The sequence below is a fragment of the Elgaria multicarinata genome, chromosome 20 (genome assembly GCF_023053635.1).
Source record: "Elgaria multicarinata webbii isolate HBS135686 ecotype San Diego chromosome 20, rElgMul1.1.pri, whole genome shotgun sequence".
NCBI classification, from domain to species: domain Eukaryota; kingdom Metazoa; phylum Chordata; class Lepidosauria; order Squamata; family Anguidae; genus Elgaria; species Elgaria multicarinata.
In genome coordinates, this window is record NC_086190.1 from 18,118,615 (window position 1) to 18,137,449 (window position 18,835).

Consider the following 18,835-nt stretch of genomic DNA (forward strand, 5'->3'; position numbering starts at 1 on the left):
TGTTCCCACAGTGGCCAACCAGATAGCCCAATAGGAAGCCCACAGGCAGGTCATGAATGCCACAGCCCTCTCTTGCTCCCCAGTATACTGTCCCTGATACTGGAGGCAATATGTAGCTGTGACTAGTAGCCATTGATAGCATGAATTTGTACAATCAAAGCCATCTAAATAGGTGGCCATCGGTTCATCTTGTGGTAGCCAGTTCCATAGCTGAACTATGTGCTGGGTGAAGATGTGTTTTCTTTGACCTGCCTTGAATCTCCCACTATTCCATTGCAGCAGGATGACCCCAGCTTCTAATATTATAAGAGAGAATTCATTTGCCAGCTCCTCGCCCCCAAGCCTAGAAGAAAGGTTTAAACCTCCCTGTGTATATTTATTTATTACATTTATATACTGCCCCATAGCTGAAGCTCTCTGGGCGGTTTGCAACAGTTAAAACAGTAAACAAGTACACAATTTAAGAATCATCAGAAACATAAAAACAATAGTATCCATTTATTATTATTATTATTATTATTATTATTATTATTATTTATTTATATAGCGCCATCAATGTACATTTAAAAACAGCTGCCATGTTGAGGATGAAAATGCCTTCCCTTCCCACAACTCCTCCCTTCCCACAACTAAGCTGCATGGATTAGATGAGTGGGGAGAGGTGTTTGGAAAGAAACTCGTCTGTATGCGCGAACACGTGTCAGTGGCCTAAGGGAGAAGTAAATTAACACCGGCCCCGCCCCACTTTGCTCATTGGCCCCGCCCACTGCTGTCATGCGGCTCCCAACGCCCCTACTATAGAGAAAGCCGCTGAATCACTTCTGGCGCATGCGCTCTCCAGACGCGCCGCTCTTCGGCCATCTCCATGGTGAATCCCTTTCGACGCTCCGCTGGGCGACTCCCCTCGGAGGACTACTTCCGGGCCACGCAGCCGGAAGTGACGTCGAAGAGCGCGATAACGTCTTTTGACGTTCTAGCCCATATATATAGCTAGAGAGATCTTTACCTCAAAATTATTTCTCATGTCGTCGTCCAAACGCCTCAGTGGTGAAATACGTCGACATTTCTGAGGAAGGAGGGCGCGCGCAGGCGGCAGGCCGGCAGGCAGACGTCACTTCCGCCTCGACCCCGGAAGCACTGCCCCCCGCTGGGCTTTCGTTTCCTCGCCTCAGCAACTCGGGCGCTTGACGGGAGAGCAGAGCTGAGGAGAGGAGTCGAAGTCGCCAAGATGGCGGCGTCGGGAGGAGGCAGCGGCGGCAACAGCGGGGCTTCCTCGGCCGCGGCGGCGACGGCAGCGGCGGAGCGGGAGCCCGGCTGGGAGGTGGCGGTGCGGCCGCTGCTCTCCGCCTCTTACACGGCCTTCGAAATGCGCGAGCTGCCGCAGCTCTTGGCCTCGGTCATCGAGAGGTAAGACGGGGGGGGGAGGGGGAGCAGGGGGCGGGGCCAGGGGAGCAGGGGCGGGGCCTCACCGGCTCCTGACCCCGCCCCTTTGGGGTGGGGCAGGGGGGCTGCAAAGCGACTCAGGGGCGTGATAATAAATAATAATAATAATAATAATAATAATAAATTATTTCTTATTCTTTATTTGCCTTTTCTTGAAGCATCACTTTATGGCTTGTTAGCCCACTAGGCCGTTCGCAAACCAATAAAATAGTAGCAAAATAACATTATTTTATTTTATTTATTGCATTTCTATACCGCCCAATAACTGAAGCTCTCTGGGCGGTTTACAAAATTAAGGCAATTCAAAACAACAGTTATAAAACCATAATATAAATTATTTCTTATTCTTTATTTGCCTTTTCTTGAAGCATCACTTTATGGCTTGTTAGCCCACTAGGCCGTTCGCAAACCAATAAAATAGCAGCAAAATAACATATTAACATCATAGCATGTCCATCCACCATCTCCCCGCAATCAGAAGAATAATACAAGCTAGTAATATAAAACTGATAGTAGGCTCAATTGCAGTACCAGTACTGCCGTTTAATAATGTGCTACTTTATAGTTTTAAATGTTTTAATCGGTTATACGTATTTTATGGCGTTTCGCATTTGTGTTGTCACCCGCCTCGATCCAGAGGGAGAGGCGGGTAACAAATAAATATATATTTTATTTTATTTATTGCATTTCTGTACCGCCCAATAGCTGAAGCTCTCTGGGCGGTTTACAAAATTAAGGCAATTCAAAGCAAAACAACAGTTATAAAAAACCATAATATGAAATACAATATGAAAGCACAGCCGAGATAAAAACAGCAGCGATGTTGTAAGACTATATTGTGTTGTATTGAAATTGTACCCCCTCTTTGGGATTCTTTAATAATGAAATGCTGGTAATAAATTGTATAAATAGGAAAAAGTTAGCTAAGATTTCCTGACTGAGATGGTAGAAGGTGACCCACAAGGTTTTAGTTCTGGGGACTTCTATATTCATGCTGACCTCCCATATATTATTATTATTATTATTATTATTATTATTTCTCCCCGAAGCGGAGAAAAACACCAGATACAAATACCATAAAGTACATAAAGCTTGACTAAAAATGTATAAAACTGATGCAATGTTAAAGTAATGGTCGCAACATCTTGAAAAAACCCCCGCGGGCCTACAGGGAACCATCCGCCTTTATAATGGAGTCTTATTGGAGAGCAAAATAAGCATTTCATGATAGTTTAAATGTTTTATTTATTCATTTGTGGCGGGTTTTTTGTTTGTTTGTTATTTAGTTATGTCTCTTAGGAATATTTTATTGGTTATTGTTGGTATTTAGGGTGATCCTATGAAAAGGAAGACAGGGCTCCTGTATCTAACAGTTGTATTGAAAAGGGAATTTCAGCAGGTGTTGTTTGTAGATATGGGGAACCTGGTGAAATTCCCTCTTCATCACAACAGTTAAAGCTGCTCTCTTTTAAATCTGGTCACTCTAGTATAGCTCCTGCAGCTTTAACTGTTGTGATGAAGAGGGAATTTCACCAGGTTCCCCATATATAAGAATGACCCCTGCTGAAATTCCCTTTTCAATGCAACTGTTAAAGATACAGGAGCCCTGTCCTCCTTTCCATAGGGTCACCCTATTGTTATTACTATTAATACCCTGCTTTTTTATGCTGCCCTTCGGTTGTTTTTCTTGAAGTGGTTTTATGCTTGCGACAAAACCTACAGCGGTTTTTGAGTGCCCTGGTTGTAGGTAGGAGGTTGTTAGCTCTCCAGATGTTTTGGACTTTGACTCCCAGAAGCCCCTGCCAATGTGACCAATGCTGTGGATGGTCGTCCAAAACATCTGCCCTTCGGTTGTTTTTCTTGAAGTGGTTTTATGCTTGCGACAAAACCCACAGCGGTTTTTGAGTGCCGTGGTTGTAGGTAGGAGGTTGTTAGCTCTCCAGATGTTTTGGACTTTGACTCCCAGAAGCCCCTGCCAATGTGACCAGTGCTGTGGATGGTCGTCCAAAACATCTGGAGGGCACCAGGTGGGGGAGAGCTCCTCTAATTCAAATGGTAGATCTCCAGATGTTTTGGACTTTAGCTCTAAGAAGCCCCTGCCTGCATGGCCAGTGATCAGGAATGCTGGGCGTTGTAGTCCAAAACATCTGGAAGGCACCTGGTCCGGGAGGGCTCCTCTAATTCAGAGGTGGGCTGAAGGTGGTTTTCCAGATGTGCCCTCTGCATTTGGGAGGCGCTAGTTTGAAGAAAGCTGGTCTAAGGTGTGATAATAGTCACTCCTAGCTTGGGGCACAATTGCTTGCGTGTTTAGACAGAAAAGAAGTCCTACAGCTCCAGATGTTTTAGATGACAATTCCCAGCATTCCTGACCACTGCCCATGTTGGCAGGGGCTTCTGGGAGTTGTGGTCCAAAACATCTGGAGAGTTGTAGGACTTTTTTCCTCTCTGAAGAGACGGAGGATTGCATCCTTATTTGGTTTTCGGTAATATCAAAGGGAGGGAGGGGGCCTGCTGTGTTTCACAATCTACCTGAGCTGCTCTCTGGGATTGAACCTACGTTTGTTCTTACCCAAAGTGCTGCAGTCCGGACCATTGAGCTACAGTTCCTCTTTCTATATGTTCCTCACTGTGTTTATCTTTGGGAAAACAGCTTTTGGTCTTGCCCACCTTCGCGCGTGTTTTTCAGCTGATGTATAAAAGTCTGTCCTTTGCTTCTGCCTGCTGATGTCTGCCAATAGTTCTAAACTTTAAACTTTAAAAATGAATTATTTTTGAGATTCTCTGTTTTCATTCAGCTCGTCAGAACAGCTCACGTTTTTTAAAAACCAGAGCTTCCTAAGTATAGTAAGAAAGACGGTAACGTAAAACAAAAGTTAAAAACAGTAGCAGGAATTAGCTGAACCCCTTGGCATATGTTCTCCCAGCTGGACAGATATTCTGCCAAAATATCTTCTCTCGTCTCGTCAGGCTATTTATCTGCCTCTGTTGTGCAACTGCTTTGAATCCTCCGTTCTGCAAAGTTGCACAAACTTTAGCCGGCTGTATAGTGCATTTGCTTGTTTTTCTGTACAGTACGATAAATGCTCACACTTTCAAAGCGCTGGCGAACGCTGCAGGGCGTGAACAAAGCAAACAGCGTGAGCCTCACAGGGGCAGCAGAGAGGGAAACGCAGGGCGTAAAGAGGGTTGGGACCGGTTTCTCTCAACAACTGGCATTCAGAGGTCCTGGATTGTGTAAATTGTCCCATGGCTTGAAGTCATTGATGAAATCAATACCACTCCTGATCTGGGGGTGGGGGAAGGTCCTGTGCAGCCCCAGGAATCTCCAGGAGGATCTATTTTGGAGACAACTGCAGTGTGCCTGATTGTACTTCCTTGGGAAAACTCCGTGAATGGATTTTGCTCATGTTTCAGAGTTGAGGGTGCGTTAAAGCTGATTGCTTTGTTTGGTATTTGGGAAGGAATTTTTCTCCTCCAGTCAAATTGGTGAGTTCTCCTTGGGCTCTTCTGTTCCCTTGTAAACAAGCACCTTTTCCGCAGTTAGTCTGCCTGCGCACTCTTGCTTGTGGCCTGCATGGCCTAGGGTGGTCTGTGAAGGACTAGGCAAATGGGCAGTCTGGCCTCGCAGCAGGAAACTAGCTGTGGGTGGTGAAAGGTGGTGAATCATCCCAGAGTGCAGGACACGGAATAACGGGCTCAAGATAAAGGAAGCCAGATTCCAGCTGGACATCAGGAAAAACTTCCTGACTGTTAGAGCAGTACGACAATGGAACCCATCACCTAGGGAGGTGGTGGGCTCTCCCACACTAGAGGCCTTCAAGAGGCAGCTGGACAACCCTCTGCCAGGGATGCTTTAGGGTGGATTCCTGCATTGAAGCCCTTTATGGCTTGGGTCAAGGTTATTTGAAAGGCCGTATTCTCCCTTATGAGCCTGCCCGTGCTTTGAGATCTTCTGGAGAAGCCCTTCTTTCAGTCCCACCATCTTCACAGGCGCGCTGGGTGGGAACATGGGAGAAGAGGGCCTTCTCGGTGGCTGCTCCGGTGCTCTGGAACTCTCTTCCCGGGGAAGCTAGACTGGCTCCCTCCTTGATGGGCTTTCGGAAGCAGGCTAAAAGTTTTTTGTTCCAGCGGGCCTTTGGAGAATAATCTGGCCCTCCGTCTATGTTAATGTCTTATAATTTTGTTGTGCAATTTAAACATTTATGTTCCCCCCCCCCAATGTATGTTTTAAACTTTGTAAGGCCGCCTTGAGGCCCAGCATTGGGCAAAAGGTGGGATGCAAATAAATATAATAATAATAATACCGTATTTCTTCGATTGTAAGACGACGTAGATTGTAAGATGCACACTAATTTCAGTACCACCAACAGAAAAAAAAACCCTAAGACACACCCGTGATTCTAAGACGCACCCCATTTTTAGAGATGTTTATATGGGGAAAAAAGTGTCTTAGAATCAAAGAAATGGGGTACATAATAATAATAGAGCGGGGGGTTGGACTCGATGGCCTTAGAGGCCCCTTCCAACTCTGCTGTTCTATGATTCTAAGGGCCTCTTTGCACGCTTGCAGTGGCCTCCATGGGCTCCCAGAGGACCGCCTTCCTTGGGCTTGTCAGGAGGGCGGGGTGTGTGATCACGTTGAGAAGCGGCGGCACGTAGCGGAACGTCTATACAGATGTAAATGATGAGCATGATTTCTGTCGAGGGTGAAGTTGCGTTTAAAATACCATCTCCGCTGGGTTTTAGTCCCTCTCCATCCGGATTGAGTAGGAACAGCACCAAGGCAGGCGTCAAGGATTGGCATGGTGGGGCCCCTGTTGATGGGCCCTTCCCCCGGCAGGGGCCCACTGACAAGAGCTCCCTCTAATTGCTCTTCCACCTCTTCCCTATTACGGCCTGTTTGTTCCCCTGCCTCTTCCTCTGGCCGAGATAACAGTGGTGCTGAGGAAGAGGAGGAAGAGATGCCACCATCTACATGCTCACCGGCTCTGCCTGTCAAGCAAGCAGTAGCCATGATGAGGAAGAGGATGGTGACAGTGGCGATGGGCAGGTAGATGCACTGAGGGAGGAGGTCTTGCCCAAGTGCCCTGCGAAACCTGAAACCAGCCAAGCATGGCAACAGAGGAACATATGGAGCAGTCTCTTCTAAGAAGAGCAGCCTCAAATCCTGCTTTTCCTGGTCACTGGTCATCGAGGTGGTGTGTCAGTTTCACTCCCTCAGGGCTTTAGGGTGGGAGGGAGGAAAAGGAAACCATTGGCAGCCGCCCAGACCTCTTTTCCCAAACTGGAAATTGATTAGCGGCTAAAAATCCCGGCATCCATCGAAATGTTTGATGCCCTGTGGAAAGAGGAGAGTCCGAAGCTTCCGGGAGAGTTTTGATAGGCCGATGACGGTTTAGTGGAATGTGAATTTGCTTTTAACATCAAGTCCGTTTTAAACAGTCAGAACAACGTTGCTCTCTCGGAAGGCCTTGGGTTTGTTTGTAAAGTTTCTCAGGCCTCCGCGTCGCTGCCAGAGGCCTGTGCTTTGGACAGCCATAGGAAGGAAGAGATTGATCTAACAGCGGGCCATGACTTGCAAAAGGAGATGGTATTTTAAAGCGGCTTCGCCCACAACAGAAAGCACGGCCGTCGTTTAAAGCATTCTGAGCCCAGGAATCGGCTTTGATTAACAGACCGAGCAGAAGTCACAGTTCTTCCACACACAAATCAACTCCTGGTTATCCCAAGGTTTCTTCCTTTCAGTAGTATAATTTAGGGCACGGTTGGCGGGGTGTGTGGGGTGGGAGAGACGTTTTGTCACTGCTGTTGTTAAATCATCGGGAATGAAAAATCTTTTCCGATTCACTCCAGAGATCTACTAGTTGATCCAGATTCCCTTTCTGCCTAGCCCTGCTGTATTGGGTCAGAGCGCCATACAGTCACCGAGACCCTGATTCTGAATCTCTCCTGCCTCTTTTACTCTCCGCAGTGAGTCTGAAATCTTGCACCATGACAAGCAATACGAGCCTTTCTACTCGTCTTTTGTTGCGCTTGCAACGCACTACATCACCACTGTGTGTGGACTGGGTGAGTGTTCGGCACCAGACTGGATGTTCTGCATTGGCCCTCATTCTTCTAGGGTTTGTTTTGTCTTTTACTGATGGGGGAATCTCTTCCAAACGATACTGTCATTGGCTTACAAACCTCTAACCCAGTGGTTCCCAAACTTTTTCAGTTCCACAAACTCATGCCCAGTGCCCCCTACCCTACACTACAAAAATCATTATTCAGAATAGTGGTTTTCAACAACCCACTAAGGAAGAAAATAACAATAAAATTCAAAACAGTAACAATTCAGTATTTATTCAAAATCCAAAACACCCGCCGCAGGCTTGCTGAGAGAGGGAGGGAAAAGAGAGTGAACGCCTCTGTTTTGCAGCCGGCGTGGCGGGGCACACCAAGCAGGGTATGTCTCTTCATTAGTGTTTTGGTGCTTTTGAAACATTTCAATTCACCGTTAAAAGGACTCTTCTTAAACGGTATTAATACATGTGTGGATTCTTCCCCTATGTGGCTTGGGAACAAACTACCTTTGCCCATAAAAATGTCCCTGGGTTTTAAGACCTTCTGGAGAGGCGCTTCTCGGAAAAGACCACCTTGAGCGCCCCCCTGTGCCCCCTTGCCTGTTAACGTCCCCCCTATGCAATCCCACCGCCCCCAAGGGGACAGTACCGCCCACTTTGGGAACCACTGCTCTAACCCCTTAGTGTACTCTCCAGATACGTTCGTTATTTATTTGAAGTGTTTTTGTCCCACTCCTCAGCAGAAAAAAAAAGAAGGGTTCCTGGTTGTAGCTTTCATACAGTCGGTAAATCCAAGATAGGGCCCTTTTCAGATTTGCAATCTAAAAAGTCATGGCATGAAAGGAAAATGGGCGAGGAGGGAAAAGAAAGGAAACAAACTCCAGCACTCGTTCTTAAAGATGAATGGCCATGCTGGCTGAGGGTAATGGGAGCGGTAGTCCAATACGCCTGGAGGGTGCCAGCATAGAGAAGAATATTAGGAGAGCCAGAAATGATTCATAAACAAAGTTAATGGAGGTTTATGAAGCAGAAATGGACTTCTAAAGAGGACAGCGAAAAGCGAAGTTCATCTAGAGCCCCTTTGCAAAGAATCAGAGAAAAGGGGCAAGGTAGATTGCAAATGGAAAATAAATTCAAAGGGGAAAGGGTGTGGGCGCGCCAGGTAATGCAGCGGGATGAAGGCAGGGAGGTGGTGGGATGTGCTGAACTCGCAGGACACTCTTCTCCTGAGCCTCCGTTTGAAGGGCGCGATCTCTTTGGCTTCCCAGTACCTAGAAATCAGCTGCAGTCCGTGGCAGCTGCCTGCAAAGTCCTGATTGAATTCTCCCTGCTGCGACTTGAAAACCCCGATGAGGCGTGCGCCGTTTCGCAGGTGAGAACGGAGGCACCTTCCACATTTTCCCCGGGGGTGCGGCCGGAACGGCTGCTTGTGGGGAATGTTCCCCCCCCCCAAAAGCGTTTCTGTACCACCCAATAGCTTAGCCTTTCTCAACCTGGGGCGCTCCAGATGTGTTGGACTACAACTCCCAGAATGCCCCAGCCAACAGGCTGGGGCATTCTGGGAGATGCAGTCCAACACATCTGGAGCGCCCCAGGTTGAGGAAGGCTGCAATAGCTGAAGCTCTCCGGGCAGTTCACATTCTGGAATCCTCCTCTCTAAGATCCCTCTTGTCCCCCAGTTTCTCCCTCGAGGAGGCCTGCTGCTGCTGGGGAAAGGGAGGTTCTCAAGGGCCCTCCACCACCTCTCCCCCAACAAGTTGGCTTTGTGCTTTCCTTGGTTGTCTCTTTGGGCACCACGCTTCCCAGTATGCTTTGCATCAACCAGTGATATGCCAGCAATGCCTTCCCGAACGCTCGGCTGGACGTAAACGTGTCCTTGCTTATATTTCCGAAGTTAATTAGCTGGCTTCGAATAGTTAAACCTTTTGGGGTTCGTGATAGAAATACAATCACTGCCTTAAGATCAAGGCCTTGATTGAAACGCTGGTGAAAAGGTCTTCACGCGTCTTCCTCTCGCCGTTGCCCTTTTTTTTTTCCCCCTCGTAGAAGCATCTGATCCTGCTCATCAAGGGCCTTTGCACCGGCTGCAGCCGCCTGGACAGGACCGAAATCATCACGTTCACGGCGATGATGAAGTCGGCCAAGCTCCCCCAGACAGTGAAGACCCTCTCCGACGGTGAGCGGTTCGCCTTCTCCGTGGCCCCTCGCTCCGCTGCGGCCGACCAAGAGGCTGGGATCTCTCCGCCCTCCGCGCAAGAGCTGACTGTTCCCTTCTTTTGCAGTGGAGGATCAGAAGGAGCTGGCTTCTCCGGTCAGCCCCGAACTGCGGCAGAAGGAAGTGCAGATGAACTTCCTCAACCAGCTGACCTCCGTCTTCAATCCGAGAGTGGCGGCGACGTCTCCGATGGCGCCACAGACCCCGGTACGTAAGCAAGCACTGAGGTGGTGCTTTGCATGCAGGAGGGTCCTGGGTTCTCTCCCCAGCATCTCCAGGTAAGGCCGGGGAAGAGCCCAGCCTGAAATCCTGGAGAGCTGGGACAGAGCTTGAGGGACCAACAATCTGCCTCTACGGCTCAATTCGGACGACACGTTTCTCAACGGTGGTCTTAGAACTCCACAGTGGAGTTTTTACACCACCGTTGAGAAATGTGTTGTTTGGTGGGAGAACTCCACGCAACGGTGGAGTTATTTTTTTAAAAAAACACTCCAGGCAGGACATCCACGCTGTGCAGAGCAGAGTTCCTGCACAGCCGTTGTGTTATGTGCTGTGGGCTCCGTGGAGTTTCCCGTTGGGTTGACTTTCTCCACTGGCTACAGAGTCCCCTGGCAAGAGCAGCGAAAGGAGCGAGTGCTGCTCCAGGAGAGCCGACAGGGTTGGTTTTTTGCAGCAATGGCTGATGGGATACCACCGGGAGGAGAGAGGGCGGAGGAACTGTCAGTCAAATGTGGGGATGGATTTTACTTAGTTCTACGGTAGCCCACGCTCACACAACGGTAGAGTTAGAACATGTTGTGTGAGGAGCACCTCCTAAAAACTCAACCGTCGAGTGGAGTTTTCACACTACGTTGACTAACGTGTTGTCTGAACGGAGCCACTGTAAGGCTGTTCTGTGTGCTTACCGTCACGACGGTGATGTTGTAAAGATGACTGAAGTACTGTTACGTGGACCATTCTGAGCATTTAGGGGAAAGTGCAGCACCGGTGTGACGTGGCGCTCGGCTTGGTTTTACGTCGTGCCCATTTCCGTTTCTAGGGAGAAGGTGAAAGCGACGACCAGACCTCTGCGGACCAGGCCTCTGCAGCCAAGACCAAGAGCATATTCATTGCCCAGAACGTGGCCAGCTTGCAGGAACTGGGTAGGAAGGGTTAAAGTTGAGGCTATATTTGCTTGTTTTCGTGGGAGGGATCTTTAAAAAAAGAAGAAGAAGAAGAAGTAGGCAGCCAGCTCATTGCTATAGCTGATTTTTCACTGGAGAACTTTTCTCTTTGTATATTTTCGTGTGGAGCGGCTGTCGGTGCTAAATTCCAGTTGTGGAGGACAAGGGCAGATGAAGGCTGTTGCCTCCATGTGGGTTTCCCATTTGGGGCATCTGGCTGACCCCTGTTGGAAACAGGACGCTACGTTGGCTGAACAGTGGGCCTGATCGAGCAGGGCTGCTCTTTCGACCAGCTCACTCCTCCCTGCCTTCCGTTTAACAGGCGGCTCCGAAAAGCTGCTGCGAGTCTGCCTGAACCTCCCGTACTTCCTGCGCTACATCAACCGCTTCCAGGATGCCGTGTCCGCCAATTCCTTCTTCATCATGCCGGCCACTGTGGCTGACGCCACCGCGGTCCGCAACGGGTGAGTGAGGGCTGCCCTTTCTCTCCTTCTCCCTCCCCTCCTTGCCCAGTTCATATTGCCAGAAAGCCCTCGCGGGGACCACTTTCCCCTTTCTTGGCAGAAATGAATGCTCCCTCGGTCGTGGCCTGCAGCGGGCTCACCTTGTGTGTGTTCTTTGCAGGTTCCATTCCCTGGTGATTGACGTGACCATGGCGCTGGACACCCTCTCCCTCCCTGTTCTGGAGCCGCTCACGCCCACACGGCTGCAGGACGTCACTGTTCTGGCGCTCAGCTGTCTCTATGCAGGTAACGTTAAAAAAAAAATAGATGTGTTAGCTCTTTCAAACGTGGTTCACACAACGACAGCCCATACTATGGGTTGTTGAATTGTGGGTTGTCGTTACATATGAACCCAGAACTATGGGTTATCTTTGGCCTGTTAACCACAAACACCCCACGAAGAGAAGCCTTGTTTTGTTGTTGGGTTGTGAGCTCTAGGTTGTTTAAACCATGGGTTTTTTGTTACGTGTGAACTCAGAACTGTGGGTTGTTTTGTCTGGCTACAGAGTTGATGGCCAAGAGCAGTCAAAAGAATTGGCTGCTCCACATGCCAGTACTAAAGCTCTGCAAAGGCATTTGGGATAGAGGGAAGGGAGTGGGCGAAGAGGGTGGGAACCAAACAACCCAGGAAATGACCAAAGAGCCAGCGGTTTACTTGATCTTCTGGCAGCCAAATTGTGGGTTATCTCTGGGTGAGGCATTAACCCATGGGTGGTTGTTAAGTGTGAACCAGGTCTCATTGCCTCTTAGACCTTGGAGGGAAAGAATGGGTTCCTCTCTCTCGTCCCAGCGGTCAGTGGCATGGGAGGAGCCTGCCACGTCCCCTTATTATGGGATGTAAAGTCGGGCCTTGTATTGCTCCGTTGGGCAATACACTGAGCTCCTCCCTCCCTCCTTCCTTCCTTGCCTCCCTCTCTCTCTCCTCAGGAGTGAGCGTGGCGACCTGCATGGCCATCCTGCACGTGGGCACCACCCAGCAAGTCCGCACTGGGTCCACGAGCTCCAAAGAAGAAGACTACGAAAATGACGCAGCCACCATTGTGCAGAAATGCGTAAGTGGGCGCTTCGGGTGGAGACGCTTGTGGCATGCCCTTTCCTTCGCAATGCCAGAAAGGGAGCTCCCTTGCTAAATCTGCAGGCCAGGGAATGCTCTCTCTGTGTGTGTGTGTGTGTGTGTTTTATTTGCAAATACAACAGAAAAGGGAAAGGAAAAAGAACGCAACATCAAAACGTACCCATTGACAATGATCATCCATTACTCCCATTCATAAAAAGCAAAAGGGAAGGGAATTTGAGACCTCCTGATTGTGTGTCTGGCTGTCCTTCATTACGTTCTGCAACCCTCTTCCTTTGTCTGTCCGCAGCTTGAAATCTACGACATGATAGGCCTGGCCATCAGCAGCTCGCGCCGTGCAGGTGGGGAGGTAAGGATGATTCCCTCTGTTAAAAGTGTCCGAAGCGTCAGGACCCAAGAAGCGTCCTGCTGGATGGAGGCCGGGGGTCTCCCTAGTCCGGTGTCCTGTTCTCACAGTGGCCGACCAGATGCCCCAGTGGGAAGGCCACAAGCAGGAGAGAAGCCACGGCACCCCTCCCGCTCATGTTCCCCGGCAGCTGGTCATAAATAAGAGCCATGCCGCCTCCGGTCCTGGAAGCAATAAATTGCCATCGGAACGAGTCACCGCCGATAGCCTTCTCCTTTAATTGGACTAAACCCCGTGCAAAGCCCTCCAAGTCGGTGGCCGTCAGTGGCCGTTTTCACACAACACCGCAAGCCAGAGTACGAGTTGAATCACGGGTTGTTGCTAAAATGTGGGTTGTTGTGTTTGGGGACAAACCACGGGTTGTTAATCCCAAGCAACCCATGGTTTATTGTTGAGTTGTGAACTGTGGCTTGTTTGTGGCTAGCAAACCGCGGTTTGTTTGCTCAGCACAACAACCCACGATTGAATGACAACCCACGCTACGACAACCACTTGTACTCAACCCGTACTCCGTCTTGCCGTCTTGTGTGAGCCTGGACAGTGTCACATTCATCTGTCGCCGGTGCCGTGTGGGCAGCTGGAGTAACACGTTTTGTGTGTGTGTGTGTGTGTGTGTCTTTCTCTTCTCTGCAATGGTAGCACTACCAGAACTTCCAGCTGCTCGGTGCCTGGTGCTTGCTGAACAGCCTGTTCCTCATCTTGAACCTCAGCCCCACAGCCCTGGCTGATAAGGGGAAGGAGAAAGACCCCCTGGCCGCACTTCGGGTGCGGGATATCATGGCTCGGTCCAAGGAGGGAGTGGGCTCTCCAAAGCTCGGACCTGGGAAAGGGTAAGTTTGGCAATTTACCCCCCCCCTTCTCCGCAATCTTGTCTTTGGCCTGGTCTACGGCGTTCCCAGGAAGTTTCACGTGAGAGGAGGCAATTCCAAGGGTATCCTGGCCAAGGCCATTTAGGGCTTTGAGTTTCAAATGAAGCCACTTCGGCTGGAGCCTGGGAACAAATTGATGACCTGTCCAGTGGAGTAATCGGAATGATTCCCGCCCCCCTGACATCACAACAGAGCCATTGAACTGGGGAGACCCGGGTTCGAGTCCCCACTTGGCCGTGGAAGCTCACTGGGTGACTTTGGGCCAGTCATAGACTCTCTGCCTGATCTACCTCACAGGGTGGTTGTGAGGATAAAAATGAAGAGGAGGGAGGACCATGTAAGCCGCCTTGGGTCCCTTGCAGGAAGGAAAAACCGCTGGGATAGATACATAATGAAACAAAAATTACAGTAGCCCTATATTGGGAATGTAGTCATTCAGGCCCAGCGGCTAAATCTGGCCCTCCTGGGGTTCCAAAACCACAGGACATTTGTGGTCTCCTAGCTTTGGTGCAGTCCCCCCCCCCACCTCTCAATTCTGGAAGGTTGAAATGCCTCCTCTAAGGCTTCATGACTGGCAGGAAGAGCTTTAAGCTAAAACAGGCTGGTATCTGGACCCCGCCCCTGTAGCCCGCCCATGCCCCGAGAGTTTCTCTGAAATGGAATCCGGCCCTCGCCCTGAAACATGTTTTGCACCCCCTGCCCTAAATGGCAGGGAACGTCTTATTCTCTCAGCGCTGTAGACGAGGGGTTGGAGCCTGAGGGAATTAGGACTGGCCTGAACGGGTTCGTGGCAGAGGTCAGATTCGAGCTGGGCACTTCAGATTTGTGGCTTGATCTCTCGGCCAGCATGCCGGCTCCCTTGAGTTTTGCTGAGTTGAGTACCCGTCAAAATCTGGGCTTTTTGGATCTCATTTTTTGGGAGCGGTGGCTTTCATTTCATTTTGAAAGTGTTGGCGTTCATTTGTTGATAAAGCGGTCTGGTTCTGGTACTCAAGTAAACTGTTGCTTGATCTAAAACGTGTTGATGGAACAGTTTGGATTCTGAAGTCTGTAGCTTTCTCTCTCTCTCTTTTCCTCTCTCTTTAAGGCATTTGGGTTTTGGCGTCTTATCCGTGGTGCTGGCCAACCACGCCATTAAGCTACTGACTTCCCTTTTTCAAGACCTGCAAGTAGAGGCACTTCACAAGGTGAGTGAGTGGAATCACGTTGGCTCTCTGAATCTCTGATGGTTCTGCTCTTTTAAAAAAACCAAGTGCAATCCTGTGCCTGTTTAGGCAGAAGAAAAGTCGTACAACTCCCAGCATTCACCAGCCCTGGTTGCTCAGGGCTTACTGGGAGGTGTAGGACGTTTTCCTGTCCAATCGTGCAAAGGATTTGTGTCCTAAATCAGGCTTTGTCTCCTAAATCTCCCAGGGGTGGGAGACAGACGGACCCCCGGCCGTGCTGAACGTCATGGCCCAGAACACGTCGATCCAGCGGATCCAGAGGCTGATTGAGTCGGTGCCCCTCACGAACCTGCTACTGACCTTGTTGTCCACGTCTTACAGAAAGGTGGGTCGTGGTTGGCGGGTGGCGGCCGGCTTCGGTGGTTTTAAAACGCAGATCAGACTTCGGGGTGGAAAACAGCCATCACCCTTGGCAGCTCGTGGGACCCAGATGTTCCAGGAGCTTTTCCTACAGCAACAAGGGAAGAGGGCCTTTTCAGTGGTGGCCCCTCAATTGTGGAATGGTTTCCCCGATGAGGCTCGCCTGGTGCCAACATTGGTATCTTTTCGGCGCTCTTCTCGCAGGCATTTAACAGCATTTAACCACATATGCTAAGTTTGCTTGTTTTTTAATGGACCTCAGAACTGTTGTTGTTTAAAATGGGCACTGTTTTACACGGTTGTTTTTATATTTTTTTGATGGTTTTAAATTTTGTATACTTTTAAACGTTCGCTGTTATGAGCTTTTGTAAACCGCCCAGAGAGCTTCGGCTATGGGGCGGTGTATAAATTTATTAAATAAATAAATGAAAATAAAATGCAGCATCCAACGGCTCTCTGTGGCTGGAGAAACGGTCCCCTTGTGCTGGAGGCCGTGTGTGCCCACGGGCTACCGAGGCCCGAGTGACGTTCACTTTGAAAAACCAGATGCTGGACTCCAGCCTCTTCCCAGTCCAGCGCCCTACAGTTGTGCTGGGCTACAATCCCCATGGCCCTCCGCTACTTGGATGGGGGATTATGGGGATTGTAGTCCAACACAACCGTAGGGTGCCAGGTTGGGGAAGTCTGCTGCAACCTGACTAAATGCATGCAAATTCCGCAGTGCTCACAAATTTCATGCTTAATTTATCATGCTTTTGCTTACCAAAGAATTCTGCAGGGCTGCTCCGTAGTAACCCAGACCTCCGTCTGTGTCAAGGCCTTTTAAAATTGTCGTTTTAAATGTTTTAATATTGGAACGTATTTAATATATGTTTAAAACTTTTGTACGTTTCTATTAATAGGTTTTAAACGTAGATGTTTTACATTTTTGCCCTGCGTTGGGCAAAAGGCGGGATATAAATAAATATAATTCCCCGGAGTGTGGAACGGCCTGCCGGACGAGATTCGTGAAATTAACTCCCTCTGTGATTTTAAGGCAGCTTTGAAGATGGGCCTTTTCCGGCAGGCCTACCCAGATCCATGTAAAATCAAGAGTTTTTAAAGATGTGTTGATTCCTGTACTAATGGTGTTCCTCGCCTCGATCCAAAGGGAGAGGCGGGTAAGAAATAATAATAATAATTATTATTATTATTATAGTCCTCCCTGACCCCTGAGATTTTGGTCTTAAGCACTCAAGTTGATCTTGACAACCTTGAGGCCTATAAACTTGATTATTATTTTTCAATGCCTCCAAAAGATCCAGGGGAGGAACTGACTTGCTCTGTTTCTCGCACCCCCCCCTCCAACCCCCCAGGCTTGCGTATTGCAGCGGCAACGGAAGGGTTCCATGAGCAGTGACGTGAGCGCTTCCACAGACTCCAACACTTACTACGAGGACGATTTCAGCAGCACCGAAGACAGCAGCCAGGGTGGGTGTTTGAAGGGAGGCTGGCGAGCTCCGACGTCTTAGCACGGACGTCAGGGAATCCGTGCTAAGATTCTGGAAGGGAGGCATTGAATGGCGTCTCTCTCTCTCTTCCTCGGTGATCTTCCTAAACCTACCCTTGCTCCCTTTGTAGATGACGACAGCGAACCCATCCTTGGCCAGTGGTTTGAGGAGACCATCTCTCCGAGTAAAGAGAAGGCGGCCCCTCCTCCGCCACCCCCGCCGCCTCCCTTGGAGAGCTCCCCCCGCGTGAAAAGCCCCAACAAGCAGGCCGCGGGCGAAAACGGGAACATCCTGGCCAGCCGCAAAGACCCAGAACTGGTGTGTGCCTTTTTTTAGTCCTTCTGTTTCTGTTTAATAGAGGTGCCCTTGCTCTGACTGATAGAGCGACGTTGCGTGAGTGTGGCACGTGTGAGCACAGAATCATAGAATAGCAGAGTTGGAAGGGGCCTATAAGGCCATTGAGTCCAATCCCCTGCTCAACGCAGGAATCCACCCTGAAGCATCCCTGACAGACGGTTGTCCAGCTGCCTCTTGAAGGCCTCCAGTGTGGGAGAGCCCACCACCTCCCTAGGTCACTGATTCCATTGTCGTACTGCTCTGACAGTCAGGAAGTTTCTCCTGATGGATTCTGCGTTTCCTCCTACTTGCTGCCTTCTACTCCTCCAGATGTGGTCCGACATTGTGCCAAACAATGGTTTGCACTAACTAGTGCAGAAGCTAAACCGCTAAACCATGGTTTGAGCTTCCGAACACATAGCTGCAAAGCCAGGATTTGTGGAAGCTCATCTGTTCTTTTTCTTCATCTCTGCCTTTGGCTACATACGTTTTCACTTGTCCCTGGGGGACTGTATAGTGTGTGTGTGTGTGTGTGTGTGTGTGTTTGTGTTTGTGTGTGACCCACCTAAATAGAGGCTGAGCAGTGTGGCTCTTTGAAACAGAATGCGCAGTGGATGTCAAACTTGGGGTGACCGATTTGGAGCGCAAAATACAATTCCCCTTTTTTCGTTCGGTTCTCTGCGGAATCGCACTTGATCCTGTTTCTCTCCGCCCCCTCTTGTTTCAGCATTGCTAACTCATACCGCCATCTTCTCTCTCCTGACGTTTAGTTCTTAAACCTGGCATCCAACATCCTCAACTTCGTGACTTCCTCCATGCTGGACTCGAGGAATAATTTCATCCGCAACTACTTGAGCGTTTCCCTGACGGAGCAGCACATGGCCACGCTGGCCGGCATCATCAAAGAAGTGGACAAGGATGGCCTCAAAGGTCAGGGAGCGACACCCCCCTCCACCCCACCCCCCAGAGGGCTAGAATGCTGGATGTGGATTTAAGAGGCCTGGGTTCGAATCTCCGTTTGGCTATGAAGCTCTCTGGTAGACTTTGGGCCAAGGCCATAGCTCAGGAGGCTGAGCGTGTGCCTTAAATGCAGAAGTCCCGGGTCCGGTCCTTGGCATCCCCATCTTAAAAGGATCTGGAAGTTTGCATTGCTGAACGAGATGTCTTGGCCCAAGAGCTACTGTTAGTCAACCGTCGATAAAATTAAGCAGCGTTCTGGCTCAGTAACAGGCAGCTTCGTACGTTTCTAGAACACGTTCGCAGCTCTCTCTGGGCCTGGAAAACATCACGAGGTTTTTCTGGGGCTTAATGTTTTGGGGGCGGCACTGTGCGTAAGCAGCCCACACATGTGGCTGCCCTTGAAAACAGCAGCCCCGTATCTCCCTTGCTGGAGGAGGATGGTCGCGGGGCTGCCATTTTCGACGGCGTGTTCTGCCACATCTGGTCGTTGGGACAAGTGTGTAGAGGCCTATTTTGGAGCTGCCTTGACCAAGAGGTTGTGTTTAGCTGTGGTGCAGTGGGTCTCTTTGCCATGTGATCTTGGGATGATAGGCTTCCTCCGTGCTGCACCGTAGGTACCTCAGAAGAGGAGGAATTTGCAGCAGCGCTGTACCACTTCAACCACTCTTTGGTGACCTCCGATCTCCAGTCCCCTACCTTGCAGGTGAGTCTCTGTAGGGCTAAA

The 18,835-nt window shown here is 49.7% G+C and overlaps 1 protein-coding gene across 1 annotated transcript in view; it reads left to right on the top strand.

Moving 5' to 3' along the window:
• The first annotated feature begins 1,297 nt into the window (after window positions 1-1,297).
• UBR4 (ubiquitin protein ligase E3 component n-recognin 4) overlaps window positions 1,298-18,835 on the top strand; it is a 120,606-nt gene continuing 103,068 nt past the window's right edge. Inside the window, exons 1-17 of the mRNA XM_063145474.1 lie at window positions 1,298-1,407; window positions 7,415-7,512; window positions 8,777-8,880; window positions 9,555-9,684; window positions 9,791-9,930; window positions 10,763-10,865; window positions 11,209-11,350; window positions 11,511-11,635; window positions 12,317-12,441; window positions 12,754-12,813; window positions 13,510-13,700; window positions 14,827-14,926; window positions 15,153-15,290; window positions 16,681-16,795; window positions 16,946-17,133; window positions 17,922-18,081; window positions 18,726-18,814. Of these exons, the coding sequence (XP_063001544.1) occupies window positions 1,367-1,407; window positions 7,415-7,512; window positions 8,777-8,880; window positions 9,555-9,684; window positions 9,791-9,930; window positions 10,763-10,865; window positions 11,209-11,350; window positions 11,511-11,635; window positions 12,317-12,441; window positions 12,754-12,813; window positions 13,510-13,700; window positions 14,827-14,926; window positions 15,153-15,290; window positions 16,681-16,795; window positions 16,946-17,133; window positions 17,922-18,081; window positions 18,726-18,814 (2,049 nt within the window). The 5' untranslated portion in view covers window positions 1,298-1,366. The remainder of the gene's footprint in view (window positions 1,408-7,414; window positions 7,513-8,776; window positions 8,881-9,554; window positions 9,685-9,790; window positions 9,931-10,762; window positions 10,866-11,208; window positions 11,351-11,510; window positions 11,636-12,316; window positions 12,442-12,753; window positions 12,814-13,509; window positions 13,701-14,826; window positions 14,927-15,152; window positions 15,291-16,680; window positions 16,796-16,945; window positions 17,134-17,921; window positions 18,082-18,725; window positions 18,815-18,835) is intronic.